This window comes from Anolis sagrei, chromosome 4 (assembly GCF_037176765.1).
Source record: "Anolis sagrei isolate rAnoSag1 chromosome 4, rAnoSag1.mat, whole genome shotgun sequence".
NCBI lineage: Eukaryota > Metazoa > Chordata > Lepidosauria > Squamata > Dactyloidae > Anolis > Anolis sagrei.
This window is the reverse complement of record NC_090024.1, coordinates 149,838,674-149,859,006: the sequence shown is the minus strand read 5'-3', so window position 1 is coordinate 149,859,006 and position 20,333 is coordinate 149,838,674. Positions and strand designations below refer to the sequence as shown.

The following is a 20,333-nucleotide window of genomic DNA, read 5'->3' as shown; positions in this document are numbered from 1 at the left end:
TGAATAATGAGATTTGAGCATTCATGGATTTTTATATCCTTGAACCAAACCACAGCAAATACCAAGAGTCACTGTTAATTTTATATTTAATACTTATTTTTGTTAAGCAGAATCATATAGTTAATAGCTAAATGTAGCACGTTTCTTACTGAACATCAAGAAAACCAAAGTGCAGACCAGCCAATTCCTCTGCAATGCTAGAAATACAGCTTAATGGTGTAACAGAAAAAGTTGACCATTTCCGCTACTTTGGCAGCCACCTCTCCACAAAAGTCAACATTGACACTGAAATACAACATCGCCTGAGCACTGCGAGTGCAGCACTTTTCCAAGTGAAGCAGGGATTGTTTGAGACATCTGTAGGGGTACCAAGGCGCTTGTTTATAAATCATTGTCCTCCCCGCCCTGTTATATGGCAGCAAAATGTGGACAGTCTACAATCTACAGACATCAACCTCAACTGGAATGATTCCATCAGTGTTGCCTCCGAAAAATCATGCAAATCTCTTGGAAAGACAGGCGGACAAATGTCAGTGTGCTGGAAGAAGCAAAGAATACCAGCATTGAAGTGATGCTCCTACACCATCAACTGCTGGACTGGCCATGTTGTCCGAATGCCTGATCACCATCTCCCAAAGAAGTTACTATACTCCCAACTCAGGAATGGAAAATGGAATGTTGGACAGGAAAAGAGATTTAAAGATGGGCTTAAAGCTAACATTAAAAACTGAAACAGACACCGAGAACTGGGAAGCCCTGGCCCTTGAGTGCTCTAGTTGGAGTTCAGCTGTGATCAGCAGTGCTGTGGAAGTCAAAGAGGCATGAATGGAGGATGAAAGGAAGAAATGTGCTAAGCAGAAGGTGTGTTAAGCCAACCCTGAGCGGGACCACCTCCCACCTGGAAACCGATGCCCTCATTGTGGAAGAACATGTGGATCAAGAATAGGGCCCCACAGTCATCTACGGACCCACTGCCAAGACACAACACATGGAGGGGCATCATCCTCTGGCTATAAGGGATTGCCTAAGTAAGTGGCACAACACATTCAGTCAGTGCTTCCTCAGTTTCCTACTTTTTTTTTGTTGTGTCAGGAGGGACCTGAGAAACTGCAAGTCACTTCTGGTGTGAGAGAATTGGCTGTCTGCAAGGACATTGCCCAGGGGACACCCGGATGATTTGATGTTTTATCATCCTTGTGGGAGGCTTCTCTCATGTCCCCGCATGAGGAGCTGGAGCTGATAGAGGGAGCTCATCCACCTCTCCCGAGATTCGAACCTGTGACCTGTCGGTCTTCAGGGGTTTAACCCACTGCGCCACCGGGGGCTCCTACTGCATATGGACTGTCATTCCACATCTATGGTTCTCAATTTGTGAGTTCCCAGGTGTTTTGGCCTACAACTCCCAGAAATCCCAGCCAGTTTACCAGCTGTGAGGATTTCTGGGAGTTGAAGGCCAAAACACCTGGGAACCCACAGGTTGAGAACCACTGTTCCACATGATTTGCTTAATTTCCTGGCTAATTCCATGGAGTGTCAGTAGGGGACACTATAGGCTAACTATTAACTGATGTTCACGCCCCTCAAAAATGAAGCTAGGAAGCATATGGTTTCAACACAATTTATCCCAGTTGAGATTTCCCATTGCAAAAGTTCCAGCTTCTGCTTAGCATCAGGTTCTGGCAGTGAAGAACCAGGTAACTTGAGTCTTACTCGTTTTTGTTGAAGGAATATGGAAATGTAAATTATGCCATTGTTGCATTTGAAAGAACCAACAGATGCAAGTATACAGCAGCAGCAATAAATGTGCTGCTTAGCTTCATGCTCCCATACCAGTTGTTCTTTGCCATTTCTAACAGCTTGCATTTACAGTCCAATTTTGCTTGCATTCCTAAGAGAATTGAGATGGGTTCTTTTCTCCTCTGCTGCCAATTTTCATCTAACAAACACAATTACCAGAAAGGGGAAATAGTTCCAGTTTATTGTAAACAATTCATATTCAAAATGAAAACTCCTGAAGATGGTTTTACAGCAATCAAAATGAAATACAGTACAAACTGCATTGAACAAGTTATTCCAAAATTATTTCAAATGTCTAGAAATATTTGGCTCAATATTTTCCCCCACAATGGAGCAATTGCAGTAATGATGTTGACATTCAGGTTTACCTGGCATAGGCATGCCTAGTAAGATAATAGGTTCGTTAGTGGCTGAAAATATTAAATACTGTCCCATAAAAGAGCATCTGTCAATTTTAAAACAAAGCAGACATTGTGCAAGAATATTGTTAGTAAAATATTTACACAAGGCAAAAATGCGCAAAATCCTAGAGCAAATTATTAATGCTTCACGCATGGTACGGAGAACAAAGAATTTTGCTTTGTAAGTGCATGTTCATTGTTTGAAAAAGGGGCTTATTTTTATTTATTTATATTTATATTTATATACACATATAAAGAAGCATGATTTTAAAAAAAACAAACCCCAGACAAGACAACCTTAACAGACATCACCCTCATTTTTTCCCTCGTGGAAGTATAAATGGAAGAATGGAGAACGTGACTTACTGTCGCTCATAGTGTGCACCAATGTTCCACATAAACACTCCCACACAATGACAAAACTGTCACTGGAAGAGACAGAACTGTCTGTATTGAACTATGGAGCAAAGGCAATCCATTTGTGACCAAAGTTGCAAAGTTTTCAGAATTGGAGACTTCACGGCATTGCTTGGGAAATGCACAAAATAATGAAACTGGCCACCATTAATTTTTTCCTTTAAAGTGCTCTTAGGCACACACCTTCACTCTTTTGTGAGCAAAGTGAGACTGGGAAACTACTACAAGGAAATCTTGTTCAAAGGCCAGCTCACCATAAAGTCTTAGAAGTTCATACATTACACATTTGAAAACAAGTAGTGCTTGGAAAGTTACTTAGTAAAAGGCTTGTTCCAATTACTCAAAACAATTATTTAAAAAAGCGTGGCTGCTTCATTCATTGCTTTCTGTTACTTTTCATTGCTTTTTAGAAAAATCCAAGTAAAACAAATAAAATGGCCTAAAACCTAGACTGAGAACTTGTCCCCCCCCCCCCCCCCCCAAATAACATGTTATTTTGCTATACCGAGAAAAAGTAAAATAACGACTTGGTCCTTATTTAAGGAGTTCATTGCTATTTTTGACAGCTAGTGGTGTAGTGGTCTGAATGTTGCACAAGAGGAACTCATCACACTAGAGAATGAATCCACTTTAAAACCGGTTGCTGCCTCCTACAGAATTCTGAGGTTTGTAGTTTAGGGAGGAGACTAACAGCCTAATTAAACTACAAACCCCAGAATTCAGCAGAAGGCAGAAACCAGATTTAAAGTGGATTCATTCTCTAGTGTGATGAAGGCGCAGGACTCAAGGAAATCAGTTTGAATCTGCCTAGCCATGGAGACCTATTGGGTCGCACTCTCAGCCTGAGAGGAAGGTAAGGGCAAAGCCCTCTCTGAACAAATGCAGCCAAGAGAATTCTGTGATAGGTTCGCCTTTGGGTTGCCCTATATTGGAAATAACCTGAAGGCACACAACAAATGCTATCTCCAAAATAACATCTTAACAGGTAAAAGCCGAGACCCTGTATTACGAATGCGTAACTGTGTATCTTGTCCTGAACTGACTCCCAAACCTATCTTAGCAAACAGCTCCTCTAATTATAGAGGTTTGTTCTGCCAGCACTCAGAGACACAGCGGGATGATGTTTCCAGCCTTTTTCTTTCCTCCAAAAATCTGCAGTGCAACATGGAATTGCAACAGGATTTGGCTCCTGGTTTTCACAGCATCAGTTTCTGGTGAGAAGGGGTTGGAAATGTCATACTGTTGCACCTTGATCACCCCTTAACCCCATCTCTTTCACTCCCTGGAGTTGGAGGGGACATTTCCAACTGCGGCAGTTCTTGTAATTTAGAAGCAGTCACTTGTATTCTACCACAGTGATGGATTTTCAAGTTTTTTAAAATATATATATAATGAATCAATACATAGTATAACTGAAGGCAGGGCATTAATTTTCTGTAACTAATCTGTAACTACAATACAAGATGCCAGCCAGAATTGTTACTTGTAACAGGTTAGAATAATAGCATTTGCATCCTAGAGTTGAAAGAGACCACAAGGGCCATACAGTCCAATCTCCTGCCATGTAGGAATACACAGTCAAATCACTCTTGATAGATGACATCCAGCCTCTGTTTAAAACCTCCGGAGGACACATTACTTCACTGTCAATTTTTTTTTTTACCACCAGAAAGTTTTTCCAAATGTTTAGCTGGAATCCTTTTTCCTGCAGTTTGACTCCATTGCTTTGTCTTATTTCCTCTCTAGAGCAGTAGAAAACAGGCTTGCTCCCTCCTCAATATATCTTTTCAAATATTTAAACATGGTGATCATTATCAGCTTACTGCTAAGCATTGCAAATAATATCTAGATGTTCAAACTGATGCATGAAATACATGATCCACAAAACCGTAACAGTTAGTTGGATTGAGTTCTGCATGAATGAACTGGGATTCAACAATGCTGCCTTAATTGCTTATGAATACAGTTGGGCAAAATCCAACTAATATTAAGCATATTTGTTCCTTTGATATCAGTAATCACATCCCTATGGTAATCATGGGAATGTGGCCTGAATTTCTACACCGACCTGGGAGATATTCTCATTGAACCGTATTGGAATTATCTCTCTATGAACATAGAACTGGGCTGCTGGGTGTACTTAGTTTTGGCCACACCGTGCCCTATGGTTTTAAATATTTTACAATCAAGCAACAACCGTAACTGGATTACCAGTTGTATTAAAGTTATGATTCTCAGTGCCCCATGTAGAAAATATCAGCTTAAGTGCCCTCATCTAATTCTTTGTCTTTTGAGCATAAATTTGCTTGCATTAAGACCCAGATGAACATTGTTGTTCCATTTACTTAAATATTGCTGCTTCCATTATGTATGCGAGGGCAACATGCTTCACTTAACATACTTAACCACTAGCATGATAAAAAATCTACTTTTAACTAGGAATTTTTAGCAAACTAAGTAACATTCAGTGTACGCATGAGGTAAATGTGTATACAAATGTAAAAATGTAACAAAAAGGTCGTAGTTCCAAAAACGTCCAGTTCAAAACATTTTGAATTGTCACGCTGCCTTTCTTTCTTAAAAATCACAAATGTGCAAATTCTGCCATGCTAAGGTTAGTAAACACCCCCCACCCCAAATATTCATTTAATTTACAAACAGTCGCTTGGATTCTGCCATGCTTGTTTCTAGTAGTGATAAGTTTTGGGGCTTCTTCTTCATTTTTTTTTTTTTTTGTAAATTTGTTTCAATTAAAAAACAAACAAATCTCAGATATTTTTTTGTAGCACCACTAACTAGTCAAGGAGTGGTGTGATAAGAAAATAAAGTGTGGAAAAAACAATGGAAACTTTGCACAGCAGTTTTTCAAAACCCCAGGTCTCTTTAGTCCATCACAGGCAGTCCCCAAGTTACAAACAAGATAGTTCTATAGTTTGTATGTAAGTCAGAACAGGTATATTTGAAGTGTAATTCCAGCCATATATATATAGAGAGAGGGGGGAGGCCCCCTGGTGGCAATGTGGGTTAAACTGCTGAGCTGCTGAACTTGCTGACCGAAAGGTCATATCCGGGGAGTGGGTGTTAGCCCCAGCTCCTGCCAACCTAGCAGTTTGAAAACAGGCAAATGTGAGATCAATAGGTATCGCTTCTGTGGGAAGGTGCTCCTTGCAGTCATGCCAGCCACAAGACCTTAGAGTTGTCTATGGACAAAGCCGGCTCTTCGGCTTAGAAATGGAGATGAGCACCACCCCCAGAGTCGGACACCACTAGACTTAATGTCAGGGGAAACCTTCTCTCTCTCTCTCTCTCTCTCTCTCTATATATATATATGCTTTGGATAGTATAGGGAGGGTTAACACCCCTGTGGTATTCGTTTTGCTGTCTCTGCCCCTGCTCATAAGATTTCACCTTACTTTCTGTCCCTGTGATAATTGGAGTTTGAAAAAAGAAATGGCTTGATGTAGAAACAATGATTGGTGATAAAGCTTCAGTGGAGACACTTTTCCCCCATGCTGAATCTTCTTGGAGTGAATTTCCCTTTTGAGGGGTATATTTCTCTCACTTCCTGTTGTCTCATCCCCTATCTTAACTACGAATAATTTGTAAGTTGGATGTTTGTAACTTAGGGACTGTCTAAATGCAGGTGGGACATGTATTTTAGTACTCTTCCATTTCAAACAGACACCCTGCCTAACACAACAGGGGCCACACTGATCTAATAACTCTTTATTTAAAGTACTAGATTTTCTACGTGCAAAGAATGTGTTTCTTTTTCTCCAAAGGATGAGCTGCTCCAACTTGATCTCTCACTTGCCTTCCAAAGTGGGACAGACCTCCTGGGAGTGTACCAAGTGCTTTCTGTGAAATGTGCAAGTTTGGCTCAGAAAACTAAGTTCATATTGACCGTGTTCCCACAGATCCAAGATGCCCTTCTCCAACTATCTTAACTTATGTAAGGGCAAGAGGAGCACACAGAATCTGTACTCTTCCCCAAATGGGAGTGTTATATAGCCATATGGCTTCAGTAGTCTCTGCCAGGCAGATATTTAGAGAACATACATCATTTTCCAACTGGAAAAAAAATCACTGGCGGCAGTGTTTGAAGGAGGACTGATGAAAGATGGAGGCTAAATAAAGAACATTTGAGATCTCGAAGCTACTTTTCACACCAAGTGGTCAACTCCTACAGCAGCAATGGTGTCACCTTGCGAGACAAAGAAACTTAAGAATCATTTGTATGAGATATTTTCTTCCACAGTAGAGTTTTCAGGTTGTTAAGTATTAAGGAATGCTCCATTTCCATCTGGTTTGCTGAAACTTTCAAAGCAATGCATGAGTACAGTTGCTTTTCTAACTCTTCATGTATTTCCAGCGGAGCCCCACGAAGCAAGTAGTCTTTAAGCAACTGGCACACCTTGGCTAGGTTTGGCTGAATGATGTCTGCAGTACATTTCATTTTACTTTGGTCACATACAGTTCTACAGTCTGACCCATACACGCAATCCAGATCAGACTCACAGTGACGATCTTTAATTAGTTCTTTCAAATTCATTTCCGGCACTATTTTTCGCATATCCACCATTTTTAAGTCATATTTATCGTTGTAACCCAAGTTTTTGGCACTCGTTTCACACATAAGGAAGTTCCCATACGGTCCGTGGAAAATGTCTTCCACAAATTCTAGAAGCCCTATGGCTATTTTTGCCTTTCGAGGCCACGATGGAGTAAACCACTGATCTATGCTTCTTCTGAAGCCGGAGGGAAGAAAAAGTTCTATGACCCATGGAAGGCTTATTCCAAAGAGAGAGGTATATTCCACTTTTTCCATCACATAAAGATCCCCACAAAATCCCAACAGTTTGGGAGTATGCTCTTTATCCTGGAGTATTACCATGAGCAGAAACTCATTCAGCTGAAGAAGGGCCCATGCTGACTTTGCTTCTGGCAAAGAAACCCGGCCATCTTTGTTCCCATCAGCAACAGACAAGATGAGATTAACCAACTCGGGAAGATTTCCTTGCTCACCTAGTTTTTCCTAGAAAGAAGTTTGAGTAAATAGTCAAATATTGTACATGTTCAGTTTTTTTTAAAAAGGCTGGAATCCCTTTGGGAGCTTACATCTTCTTAAGTCAGTGTTTCTCAACCTTCCTAATGCCATGACCCCTTAATACAGTTCCTCGTGTTGGGGTTACCTCCAACCATAACATTATTTTTGTTGCTACTTCATAAATGTAACTTTGCTACTATTATGAATTGTAATGTAAGTATCTGATATGCAGGATATATTTTCATTCACTGGGCCAAATTTGGCACAAATACCCAATACGCCAAAATTTGAATACTGATGGGGTTGCAGGGGATTGATGTTGTCATTTGGGAGTTGTAGTTGCTGGGATTTATAGTTCACCAACAATCAAAGAGCATTCTGAACTCCACCAATGATGGAATTGAACCCAACTTGGCACACAGAACTCTCATGACCAACAGAAAACCCTGGAAGGGTTTGATGGGCATTGACCTTGAGTTTTGGAGTTGTAGTTCACCTATATCCAGAGAGCACTGTGGACTCAATGATAGGTCAGGACCAAACATGGAATGAATAATATACTCAAATATGAACACCGGTGGAGTTTTGGAAAAACAGATCTTGACATTTGGGAGTTGTAGTTCCTGGGTTTTATAGTTCACCTACAATCAAAGAACATTCTGAATCCCACCAGCAATAGAATTGGGCCAAACTTTCCACACAGAACCTCCATACCTTGAAGAGAATCATTGGTGTGAGCCTCCCTCCAAACGTGTATGCTCTCCCTCACCCGCACATGTGCACCACGTTGCCCTGCGCTGAGCACACCTACTCTCCTCTCCCTGCTTGGAGTCTCAGAAACAGCCCTCCCCTTGGCAGAGAGCCTAGCCAATCACAGCGGAGAAGGGCTTTTGGTGGGAGGATTTGCCATCTGTTTCCAAAAAGGAAGAGAAGGACAGGCAGAGAGATCTTCAGCCTTCTATGTCAAAGAGGTTCCTAAGACCATCAGAAATATATGTTTTCTGATGGTTTTTGGCAACCCCTCTAAAACCTCCGCATGACCCCTCCCAGGGGTCCCAACCCCCCAGGTTAAGAAACACTATCTTAAGTGGACCTCCAAGTGCAGGTATGAGAACTGTGCAGTTGTATAATATCCTTATCCAGTACTGGGTTGCTGCTGTATTACCAGAGCAAGCAAGAGAGCTCGATGTGCATTGGTGCCAGATGCTCAACAGGACCAATATGCATCAGTTTCAATGCTCATTAGTCCCCAATGCACATTGGGCGCTTAGGCTTGTGTCCCACAACATATCTTTGTAATTTAGCACAGTGGTTTTACAGCACCTCTGGTACAAAGGTAGGCATGTGTGACGTTAAATAACATAACCGGTCATATACAGTTCTGGTGCTGAATTCGTATTAGTAAACTAAAGGTTTCCACTGACATTAAGTCTAGTCATGTCCGACTCTGGGGGTTGCTCTTCTCCATTTCTAAGCCGAAGGGTTGGTGTTGTCTGTAGAACCTCCAAGGTCATGTGGCCAGCATGACTGCATGGAGTGCCATTGCCTCCCCACAGAAGTGGTACCTATTGATCTACTCACATTTGCATGGTTTTCGAACTACTAGGTGGGCTAACAATGGGAACTCAACCGACTCCCTGGATTCGAACCACCAACCTTTCAGTCAGCAAGTTCAGCAGCTCAGTGGTTTAACCCACTGTGCCACCAGCGGGCCCAGAACATATATTAGTGATTGAATTATATTGCTGCTACCAATATAGTTCATGAACTTTTAAAAAGTCATGATATCCCTATGATTTGAAAGATAAATATATAGTGCTTAACATACATCTTCTAGCTCAGAATTTCTCAAACTGTGCTCTTCCAGATGTTTTAGACTTCAACCCCCACAATTCCTAACATCTGGTAAGATGGCTAGGATTTCTGGGAGCTGAAGTTCAAAATACCTGGAGAAGCACAGTTTGAGAGACACTGTTCTAATTCAAATAAGTGTCACATGAACAAGTAATCACACTTGTGACAAAATAAGAGAGCATAACAGTCGTTCCAATGACACCAATTACACAACTACTAATGCAAAACAAATGTGAAACTCTCCAAGTGTAGAGGAGATCATGGAATATTCCATGATTTAAAATAAGTGGTTCTAAATGTTTGAAATACTTTTAACGATTGTTTTGGTGTATATATTTATTTTATTGATATATGTTCTTATGTCATCGAATCACTGCCTAAATATGTGAGCCGCCCTGAATCCTCCATAGGGTGAGAAGGGTGGGGTATAAATATGGTAAATAAATAAATAAATAAATAAACCTTAGTCTGTTTGTGTATCGCAATGGCATAAGTTGGTCAGTTTTTAAAATCATCGTGGAGGTCAGAATACTTTTCCCCATGAACGTCAAAATCCCTTCAAAATCTATTTTGTAAAGAGTGCGCCCCATAGCTATTTTCACAGTGGGAGGATGAGTGGGCATGTGTCCAGCAATTTTCCTGCAGTTGGACATGTTGCAAGGATATCATCTGTAGACACTTCATGAGGATCCTATGAAGTAGATGCCAGTTGTTATAAGTCCAACTGATGGCAAATACACCACGCTTATGCCCTGCACTCACCTACAATGCAGAAATTACCATGTAAGGTGCGCTGTGCTGCTTATAAGGTAACTTTGGGGTGTTGTCATCAGAAGACATAACTATGAAGATGTAGCTATGTGATAGATGAATGTATTTGGCCAAGTTGCTCAAAACATTAAGGCTCAAAACTTCCAGAAGACTAGCATCCTAGACCACTGGTTCCCAAACTTCTTTTGACCAGGGACCACTTGACCATGGACCACTTTAACCAGGGTCCAATTTGACCAGGGACCACTCTCCAACGTTAGTACCAAAAGGGTTACAAATCAGTTTTTGGTCAACTTTAGATTAAATTTGGTTATTTAGGGTGCTGATTCAGAAAATTGCATTTGACAGACCACATTGGCTCTAGTTGCTGATACAGAACATATGCATCCAGTAGTCACCATCTGCTCATGCACAGAAAACCATATTTAATCATGTAGAGCTGATGTGGTAGTAGTAATCTTTCATGGGTAGTCAGCCTCTCCCCTTCGGGCATCCCTGTTGCCTTGGAACTATGAGAAGGTTTTGTGAGACCAGTCACTCTCATTGCCGCATGGTTTTGAGGCAACTATGTAGTAATGGTGAGGCCACGGACCATATTTTCATTCCTGCGGACCACTCGTGGTCCATGGATCACAGGTTGGGAACCACTGTCCTAGACTATAGAATCTCTGGTTCTCCTTCAGTAAATCAGAATTATAGTACATGAAGAGGAGATAAGACTTTTTCCTCTTGATGAAAAATCACTCACCACTGCAAATGATAATGAGCCCCCACCCCAGCCCCCCAAACCTGAACTGCTATTTGTAGTGCAAGCAGCTCAGGTTTGGGTCAGATTCAAGGCAGGGGAAAGAAGATTTAATTCAAGTAAAAACCTATCTAACATAGTATTTTAAAAAATTAAAAGGTCTTGATGCTGCTTCAAGCAAAACTCTTGATCCACTTCAAAGCAATGCCTACAGGAAATATTATAGATTCATGCATATTATGAGTTCTTTTAGCTAAGCAGCCAGCACTGGGGATTTGAAATGGTACAGGGAAAGAGGACAGAAGATACTCACTTTAAAAAGGCCATAGACCATCTCCTTGAACTTCTGAACAGTAGTTCCTCTCGTTGGTTTATCAAACAGAATAGTTTCCTTTCTTGGTTCTAGCTCAGTTCTGAGATCAATGTGAGCAATTTCTTCCATCTGGCATTTGATAACACCTTGGAGATTTCCCCAAGCTCCTAAATACATCTGTAGAAGATAAAAGATTTGAATTCTGTTGGGTCTTTGTAAATGGACCTACATTTGCAGAAATTAGAACGAGGTATTTCCATAATGTTTGCATGCAGTAAAGGGTTTCTGTTAAGTTACTACATAGGGGAGTCATGAAGTGACCCATGTGCATTCGTTTCTGTTGCGATGCTCTTGCTGGTATTCTGTTGTGTATCTTTGCAATTCACTAAACAGGGTTTCTTAGTGACTCCACTACAGCTAAGTATATGGAAAGGACATAACTTACAGTGCTAATAATTAATGCAGATGGACACCATGTTAACTGCCATGGCTCAGTGATATGGAATAACAGAAGTTGTAGTTTTATAAGATCTTTACCATACTCTGCCAAAGAGTACTAGTGTCAAACCACGTCAATTCTACAGTATAGATGCACCCCAGGACTCACTTGGGCTGAGAAATGTGAGCAGAATTTCAGGAGAGGGGAAAGGAAAAGAAGACAACTGTACCCCTTCCTGTGTTTCTAAATCATTTCCCATGCTTGCTGTGAAGTCTACAAAGAACCAACTTTGGGTTTGGTTGAAATACCCAAAGCCAAATACCTTATTTACACATAGCAAGGGAACAAAGTTTACACAAAGGTAGAAGGGCAATTCTGGTTAAAGAAGAAACGCAATCTTTTTTATTCTTTCCTTCCTGATGCCTCCCCACATATAATATAGAATGAGATGTTGAAATCTAAGGACAAAAATTTCCCGCAAGCTTCATTCTATGCTTCTTAAATCATCTGATGTCAGGGATCAGCAGGTCTTTTACTCTCTTTATTTGTGCCTATGAACTACAACTGTTTTTTCCTTTCCTGGAGACATACTGCAGCCCTTGGCTCATGAACAAGCACCAGATCATAGACCACCACATTGAGTAGCACTGATATAAAGTGCTAAAGTAGGTCAGGTTCAATCACACTATTATCTTTCTAATACAATGGACATGTCTAACATTCCATTGGTTCTGGAAATTACTTTTTTTGTGTGTCGGGAGCAACTTGAGAAATTGCAAGTCACTTCTGGTGTGAAACAATTGTCCATCTACAAGGATGTTGCCCAGGGGACACCCGGATGTTTTGATGTTTTACCATCCTTGTGGAAGGCTTCTCTCATGTCTCTGCATGGGGAGCTGGAGCTGACAGAGGGAGCTCATTCACACTCTCCCCGGATTCAAACTTCTGACCTGTCGGTCTTCAGTCCTGCCGGCACAAAGGTTTAACCCACTGCGCCAATGGAGGCTCCTTTGGAAGTTACTAAAACATAGGCAATTCTTTTTGAAGCTTCCAATCCAAAATCTGCTGGACAATTTGTATTTTAATATGCACCTATCTAAGTAGGGATGAGACATGTTGCATTATCACGGGGGGGGGGGTCTGCGCCCTACACCACTGGATAAATTACACTGTTTAGCTGCTATTACACCACCTGACATCCGCCGGGAAGTAGCAGCCAATAGTGAAACAACCAAGGCAGTGACATCTCCAGCTCATCCCTTGTTTGAGTATCAGCCAGCATGTCAACGACTTAAATCAAAACATAGTTTTTTAAGATCTACAGAGACACTCGCTAGAACACCTCAGCAAGCAAGAGTCCAAAAGTGGCAGGCTCAAACCCAGAACCTCAACCAATGGCTGATACCCCCTGGGCACACAGAAGACTGGGCGACTTGGAAGGCACTGAACCACAAGATGCAGAGCCAATCTTAAGAAATGGGGCTACAAAGTGGAATCCACGACATACGAGTGTGGAGAAGAGCAAACCACTGACCACCTGCTGCAATGCAACCTGAGCCCTGCTACATGCACAGTGGAGGACCTTTTTGCGGCAACACCAGAGGCACTCCAAGTGGCCAGATACTGGTCAAAGGACATTTAATCAACGACCAAGCTTGCAAACTTTGTGTTTTGTCTGTTTGTTTGGTTGTTTTGTTCTGTTAGAAATGTAATACAATTGTCTGGTTGCCCCTGACACGATAAATAAAATAAGTAGGGAGTCCTTGTTATAAAAAAACATTTCCTTACTTTTAGTTAGACAGAAGGTGACTACTTCAGGTTTGGTCAATGTACTGTAGAAGGCACTATATTGTGTCATCAAAAATCCAGAAGAGGCAGTTTAATACATTTCCTTTGATTTAGAAAGGAACTATAGAAAGAAGTCATACCTGATTGTTGGGTTTGGTTGACAAACATTTCCCAAAATACAGTGTTTGTCTTGTACAAAGGCTACTACAAGCAGATCCGTCTATAACGCCAGTCTTGTACTTATCACACTGGGGGGAAAAACAACAGAGAAGATCACCACCTGAGAATCATTCCATTACGAATGTTGATTAGTGTTCTAAGCTTAAACACAGGTGGAAGTCTTGAAAGGGCTTATTTTATGCAATGATGATTAGACTACATAGTATTGTTGTCTGCCTTAAGGTCATTTCCAAATTATGGTTAACCAACAGGGTTCAAATCCCTGCTTGGTGACTCTGAGCAAGTCACATATCTCCACCCCTAAAAAAACTTGTGATAGCATTGCCATAATTGGAAATGAATGGAAGGCACACAATAACAACAAAGTGAATATATTATGGACTTTTTGTGACAAGATTATTCTGAAGGTTTATTTTCTCTGCCCTCCTATGACATTGACAGAATGTCACTGACCAAATGTCACACACTTCTATTGCCAAGCAGAGATCTGAACTTTGCTCTGACAAACCATTACACCATGCTGACTCTCTGCCTGCTTACAGATATACACAGGTATAGTTTACATAAGGTAAAGGTAAAGGTTTCCCCTTGACATGAAGTCTAGTCGTGTCTGACTTTGGGGGGTGGTGCTCATCTCCACTTCTAAGCTGAAGAGCTGGCGTTGTCCAGGGACATCTCCTAGGTCATGTGGCCGGCATGACTGCATGGAGTGCCGTTACCTTCCCACCGAAACAGTACTTATTGATCTACTCACATTTGCATGTTTTCGAACTGCTAGGTTGGCAGAAGCTGGGGCTGACAGTGGGAGCTCATTCCACTCCTTGGAGTCAAACCACCAACCTTTTGGTCAGCAAGTTCAGCAGCTCAGTGGTTTAACCTGCTGCACCACCGGGTTTTTACATATATCCCTATATTTATTGGTCTAGATGGGATCAGTATCTGAACTAACTACCATGATTTTGGTTCAATGGGGTATATAGATACAACATTTCAGTCCCAGCAGTGTCCTTGCTTCAGAACCCATTGCTGATATTTTTTACTTATTTGCCACACACCAAGTATTTTCTACATTTCATAAAACTCTACACATCCATAGTTCACTCTGAGGATTCATTTTGCTTCACAATTCCAAGAACATAATTCCATTCATACCTGAATCTGACGTTAATCACCCACTGGTTTCTTTATTCTGTTCTTGCACACCATTTCCAATCAGAGTAAGAATGGTTTCATTTTTGTTCAGTAATAATTTTTCATTTTTTTAAAAAAATGTGTTTTTCTTGCTGTACGTGGTAGCTCATGAGAAAGGCTATTTGTGAAGCCGTAGTATTTGACTTCTGGAGTTTTGCAGTTTGGTGCCATCTGTACGCAGATGGCACACAACTCTACTCCTCATTTTCACTGAAGTCCAAGGAAGCTCCTCGTATCCTGAACCAGTGCCTGGTAGCTGTGACAGGTTGGATGAGGGCTAACAAATGGAATCCAGACAAGACAGAGGCTCTCTTGGGCAGTCATGAGGCCAACTGGGGTATAGGGTGGCAACCTGTGCTCGACGGGGTTACACTCCCCATGAGAACACAGGTTCAAAGGCTGGGGGTCATCCTGGACTCAATGCTGACGCTTGAGGCTCAGGTGTCATCTGTGGCCAGGAGGGCCTTCACACAGTTAAAACTTGTGCACCAGCTGTGGCTGTTCCTCAGGAAACCAGACCTGACCACAGTGTTCCATGCCTTAGGTCCATCTCATATGGATTACTGCAATGAACTCTATGTGGGGCTGTGGATCGGAAGCTCCAATTAGTACAAAGATCTGCAGCCAAGCTGCTGACTGGGATGGGTCATAGAGAACACACAACTCCCTTTTTGAAGCAGCTTCATTGGTTGCCTATTTGGTTCCGGGCCCAATTCAAAGTTCAGTTTATTACCTATAAAGCCCTATATGGTTCAGGTCCTGCCGATTTACACGACAGCATCTCCCTTTATGAACCTCTTGAGGTTTTAAGATTGGCTGTGGTGGCCCTACTCTCAATCCTGCCTCCATTGTAAGTGAGGTTGGTGGGGATGAGGGAGAGGGCCTACTCAATAGTGCCCCCCCCCCCACTCTGGAATTCCCTCCCCAGCCAGATCAGACAAGCAACCACCCTCAAGACTTTTAAGAAGGACTTGAAGACTTGGCTATTTAAGAAGGCTTTTGAAAATGATTAGTAAGCCTTAAAAGTTTTTGATACATTTGGGCACGTTGGGCTATTGGAACCATTATGTTTTAAATGTGTTTAATTAATGTTTTTACTGTTTATTGTTGAATTGTTATTTTGTTTTAGTTGTTTTCCTTATTGTCATTTACTTTGTATATATTGTTTGTTGTGTTTTACTTATGTTGTGAGTGGCCTTGAGTCCTTTTGGAGAGATGAGGTGGGATAGGAATAAAGATGATGATAATGATGATGATGATTACTATTTACACAATTGCAAAAGCAAAACGCAGGAAAAAAAGTTGTCCCAACGCAAAGCTTAGAGGTGTATATCCATTCCCACTGATTAATGACCATGGCACTACTGTTACAATTGCAAATACTCCTCCTCCCTGCCATAAGCCATTTTAAACTCAAGGGAACCCATAGTGTAACATACCTCTGGGATGGGGAGGTTTAACTACACTGTCCTGCATCTCAGATCTCAATCTATCAGAACAGATTCCCTGAATTTAAGGTAGGTTCCCAAGGCTAATTTCCTTATGTCATGTTTATGTAATTATGAATACAATGTAGGATCTCAGTAATTATATATCAATAAAGTTTATTATTTCCATCACGATAAATGTATACAAATATTAGAGATAGGATAAAAGAATGCCAACAAGATAGACTTTAACAGAGCCCATTAATACTTACTATTATTTTCTTGCAGTCATGTCCTCTGCAAAGTTCTGTGTAAGAGGAATACTGAACATAAATAATCCAGCTGCCAACGAATACTCCAAGCCAAGAAAAGAAGAGATATTTCATCCGCATATAAGAGAGGCGGCCCTTAAGGTAGAAACAGACAAGAGGTGGTTTCAGTCATGTATGATGACATCTTGTTTATCCTAGTTCCACTGTGTTACCAACAAAGAAGCTTACGTTCCCTTCCTCATTTTAGGGGGGGAAATGGAGAAACGTGCTTATTTTGAAATGTGTGTAACTACAGATGTATTTACACTGCAGAATTAATGCAGTTTACATCACTCTAATTGACATGGCTCAATGCTATGGAAGCATGGGAGCTGTAATTTGGTGAGGCACCAGCTATATTTGGCAGAGAAGATTAAAGACCTTGTAAAACTGCAACTGATATCATTGAACCATGGTGTTAAACCTCATTCATTCTACAGTGCAGATGCACCCTACAGGTACTCTTGCACCATGTGAAAAAAATCACCAACATACTGCACGTTAAACCACCTCTAGAGCAAAATATAAAAAACTATAAGGGTAATACAATAAAAGTGTAGGGAGCAAGAAATGGTACCATATGCTATTATCAATATTTTACCAATATTCAGTCTAGATAGGGCTTCCTGCTTTCCAGCAACTTTTGTTTTGGTGTAGGGCTGGGGATGGGAGGCTCTGGTGTGGTATGGGGACACTATCCGTGACCATCCAGTGTAGTTATGCCATTGTCACAGAGCCAATTTGCCCTTGCCTTACATGCATATAAGTTATTCTATTACATGCTCACATAGTATGTTTGCTTGTGTGATCTCAGGGCCCTTCCAGATAGGACCTATATCTCAGGATCTGATCCCAGGTTTTCTGTATCACAGATTATCTGGCAGTGCGGACTCATATAATCAAGTTTAAAGGAGAAAATCTGGGAGCAGATCCTGAGATATAGGGCCTGTCTGGAAGGGTACACAGTCAGTAATAAGGCTATTCCTTTTGCTATCCCACACTAGAAGCAGTAAAACAAGAGGAAAGTTGGGAGCTTAGTCTTAGGGCCTTTCCACACAGACCTAGATCCCAGAATATCAAGGCAGAAAATCCCACGTTATCTGCTTTGAACTAGGTTATTTGAGGGCCCTTCCACGCAGAATATCAAGGAATAAAATCCCACAATATATGTTTTGAACTGGGTTATCTGAGTCCACACTGCCATGTATTCCAGTTCAAACAGATAATGTGGGATTTTATTCAGCTGTGTGGAAGGGGCCCTAATCTACACTCAGATAATGTGGGATTTTCTGCCTTGATATTCTGGGATAGTGCGCTGTGTGGAAGGGCCCCCAGTCCCAACAGGTTAAGTTCTTCCACAACAGTTCAGTTAGCACACCACCACTAATGATTACAGTCCCCTGCTCTTATTGCAGCTCTGTCTGGCTGAAAAGAAAGGAAGCTCTATGTGAATCCAACAAATATAACATGATCTGGGGGAACACTCAGAAAGGTGCCAGATTTCCTCTTTGACTTTTGTCTGTGTAATGTCCAGAATTCATCACAATGTGGTTCCACAACTAAACCACGGATTGATTGATAAGTTAGGGATGGTTAGAAATGTACTTTGATGAACTGTGGGAAACAGACAGGGATAGATACACTATTGTTTCCCCCAACTAGTTTATCATTCTTGCAACACAGCAACCAAATGTACAACTACAGGCGGTGCCCAAAATGAAGCTTTTTATTATGCAACTGGCATGATATGTTAAGGGATCATAAGGGATCCTGACAGCCTGTTTCACTTGCAGCCCCTTCCTGATTTGCTGCTGTTCTGTCTGTTGTCTAATTTCTACAGGGTGTGTATGGTATTGACAATGGAAAAACAGAATTGTTGCTCAATGTCCTTTAATTAATAGTACTAGAAGCTGTCTGACTGGAATCACTCTCATGAGAAACCAGACTTGGAGTATGACAACAATATCCTTCTTAACAATCATTTTTAAACATACAATTGGGATTTTCTAATTTGGCCTTCGGAGGTTGTTGCAGTCTTGCTAATTTTGTGGCTGCTTCCATGACAAGTAAAAGTCTTTCATCTGATTGTTTGTATGTGAGGGAAGAAGAAAAATGTTCAAAGACCAAAAATTGAAATCTAAGTGGATGTACTTGGAAATCTTATATTTTAAAGGACATCGAAAATCTTTCCAAATCAGAAAACATTACCCTACTTATTCAACTGTTTTAGCTGAGTTTTGCTTTGTACAATGAAACTGAAAGCCAGGCTTAAAAAGGAAACAGAGAGCCACCATAGGACTAGCTGCCTCTACTTTTAAAAATGCAATTTGTCAGATGTCTAGGTTCAAAGTACAATACTACTATGTAACAAAATTTGAAAACATTTCTGTTCTTGATTTGAAAGTCCTGTTTTATGGTGTTTTACTTACTTTGAAAGTAGTTGTTATACTCCAGAAACTTCATTTTTGTGGCTGCCAAAAACTATATTGAATTGGTTGCAGTTTAATAAACCTTTTTGATTTCTTCATGATATAATCAATTAGGAAATGACATTTATAACCCAAGAACAAACACATAGTGTAATGGCACCCAAGTGTCAGCCCAGCTCACTGTTTACCTAAGCAGCTTTAAAACAGCTTGAGCTGTAAGTAGAGAAATTAGGTACCCCTAAAACAAGAGGGGGAGGTATTCTGCAACACCATAAAGAGAAAGATTAGAAAATTCTTGGTGAGCAAAAGGAAGGAGGAAGTCCTGGTGGCTCTTCGTCATAGGGGATGGAGCGATAGCACCACCCTGTGGCTGGATTCGAGCACAATCTCCAAGGCGACAAAACAGCTGGACGTTGACACAACATACCTCCTTTCTGTTCTGTCTGTCTCTGTCCTGCCTATCCAAAATGTCACTGAATGTTTGCGGTGTAAGTGTACTGTGATCTGCCCTGATTCCCTTGGGGAGACGGGGCAGAATAGAAATAAAGTGTTATTATTATTATATATTAAATGCAATTTTTCACAGTAACAAAAATAGCAGCTTCATGTGTGCTTGAGTGGATTAAATTCCAGCGGGAATACACTGCTTAGAGGAGAGAAGCTAAATCTCCATTCTTGTGCAATCTGAATTTGATCCATCAGTGAAACTGTAAAATGGGAGATTTATCAGCTTTGTTTAGTTTGACTCTGAGACATGACATCTTAAAAGTTAAAGAAGATTAAAGGGAAGAATTGTGAAGGAATAAATGGAAGATAACAGACTTTAATAGTGGTATGTTTTAAACATGTTTTTACGATCAACTTGTTTTTTAAAAAAATAGAAATAGGATGAGCTGACTTTGGAAGTCTGGCCAAGAAAAGAAGATGCTACAGGACACAGCAGTCCCATAAATGGAATTCCAGGGGAGCATTCAGTGGACAGACAATCAGAATACAGTGAGCAGCAATTCCTAAGAAAACCCTTTCCCTGTGGGCCTCAAAGCACAATGGGCTTATTCATGAGTCTCACTGTTCACATCTCTGCTTTCAAAGGTATCAGACACGACCAAAAAGAAAACTGACTTTGCTGCCTGTCTGGTATCACAGGGTCTCTGAGAGTTTTCACCTCTTAGAGAATCATAATATGGTGGTACTTTCCTTGTCATAGCAGAAGGTTGCACCTG

General features: G+C 41.0%; 1 protein-coding gene across 4 annotated transcripts in view; it reads right to left on the bottom strand.

The window, feature by feature from the left end:
* Positions 1-4,940: 4,940 nt before the first annotated feature.
* Positions 4,941-20,333, bottom strand: part of DIPK1A (divergent protein kinase domain 1A) — a 35,881-nt gene continuing 20,488 nt past the window's right edge. For all 4 annotated transcript variants that reach the window (XM_060773924.2, XM_060773925.2, XM_067467774.1 and 1 more), the window contains exons 2-5: positions 16,643-16,777; positions 13,713-13,820; positions 11,346-11,522; positions 4,941-7,650 (exon numbers count right to left, since the gene is read on the bottom strand). In XM_060773924.2, the coding sequence (XP_060629907.1) occupies positions 6,838-7,650; positions 11,346-11,522; positions 13,713-13,820; positions 16,643-16,777 (1,233 nt within the window). In that variant the 3' untranslated portion in view covers positions 4,941-6,837. The remainder of the gene's footprint in view (positions 7,651-11,345; positions 11,523-13,712; positions 13,821-16,642; positions 16,778-20,333) is intronic.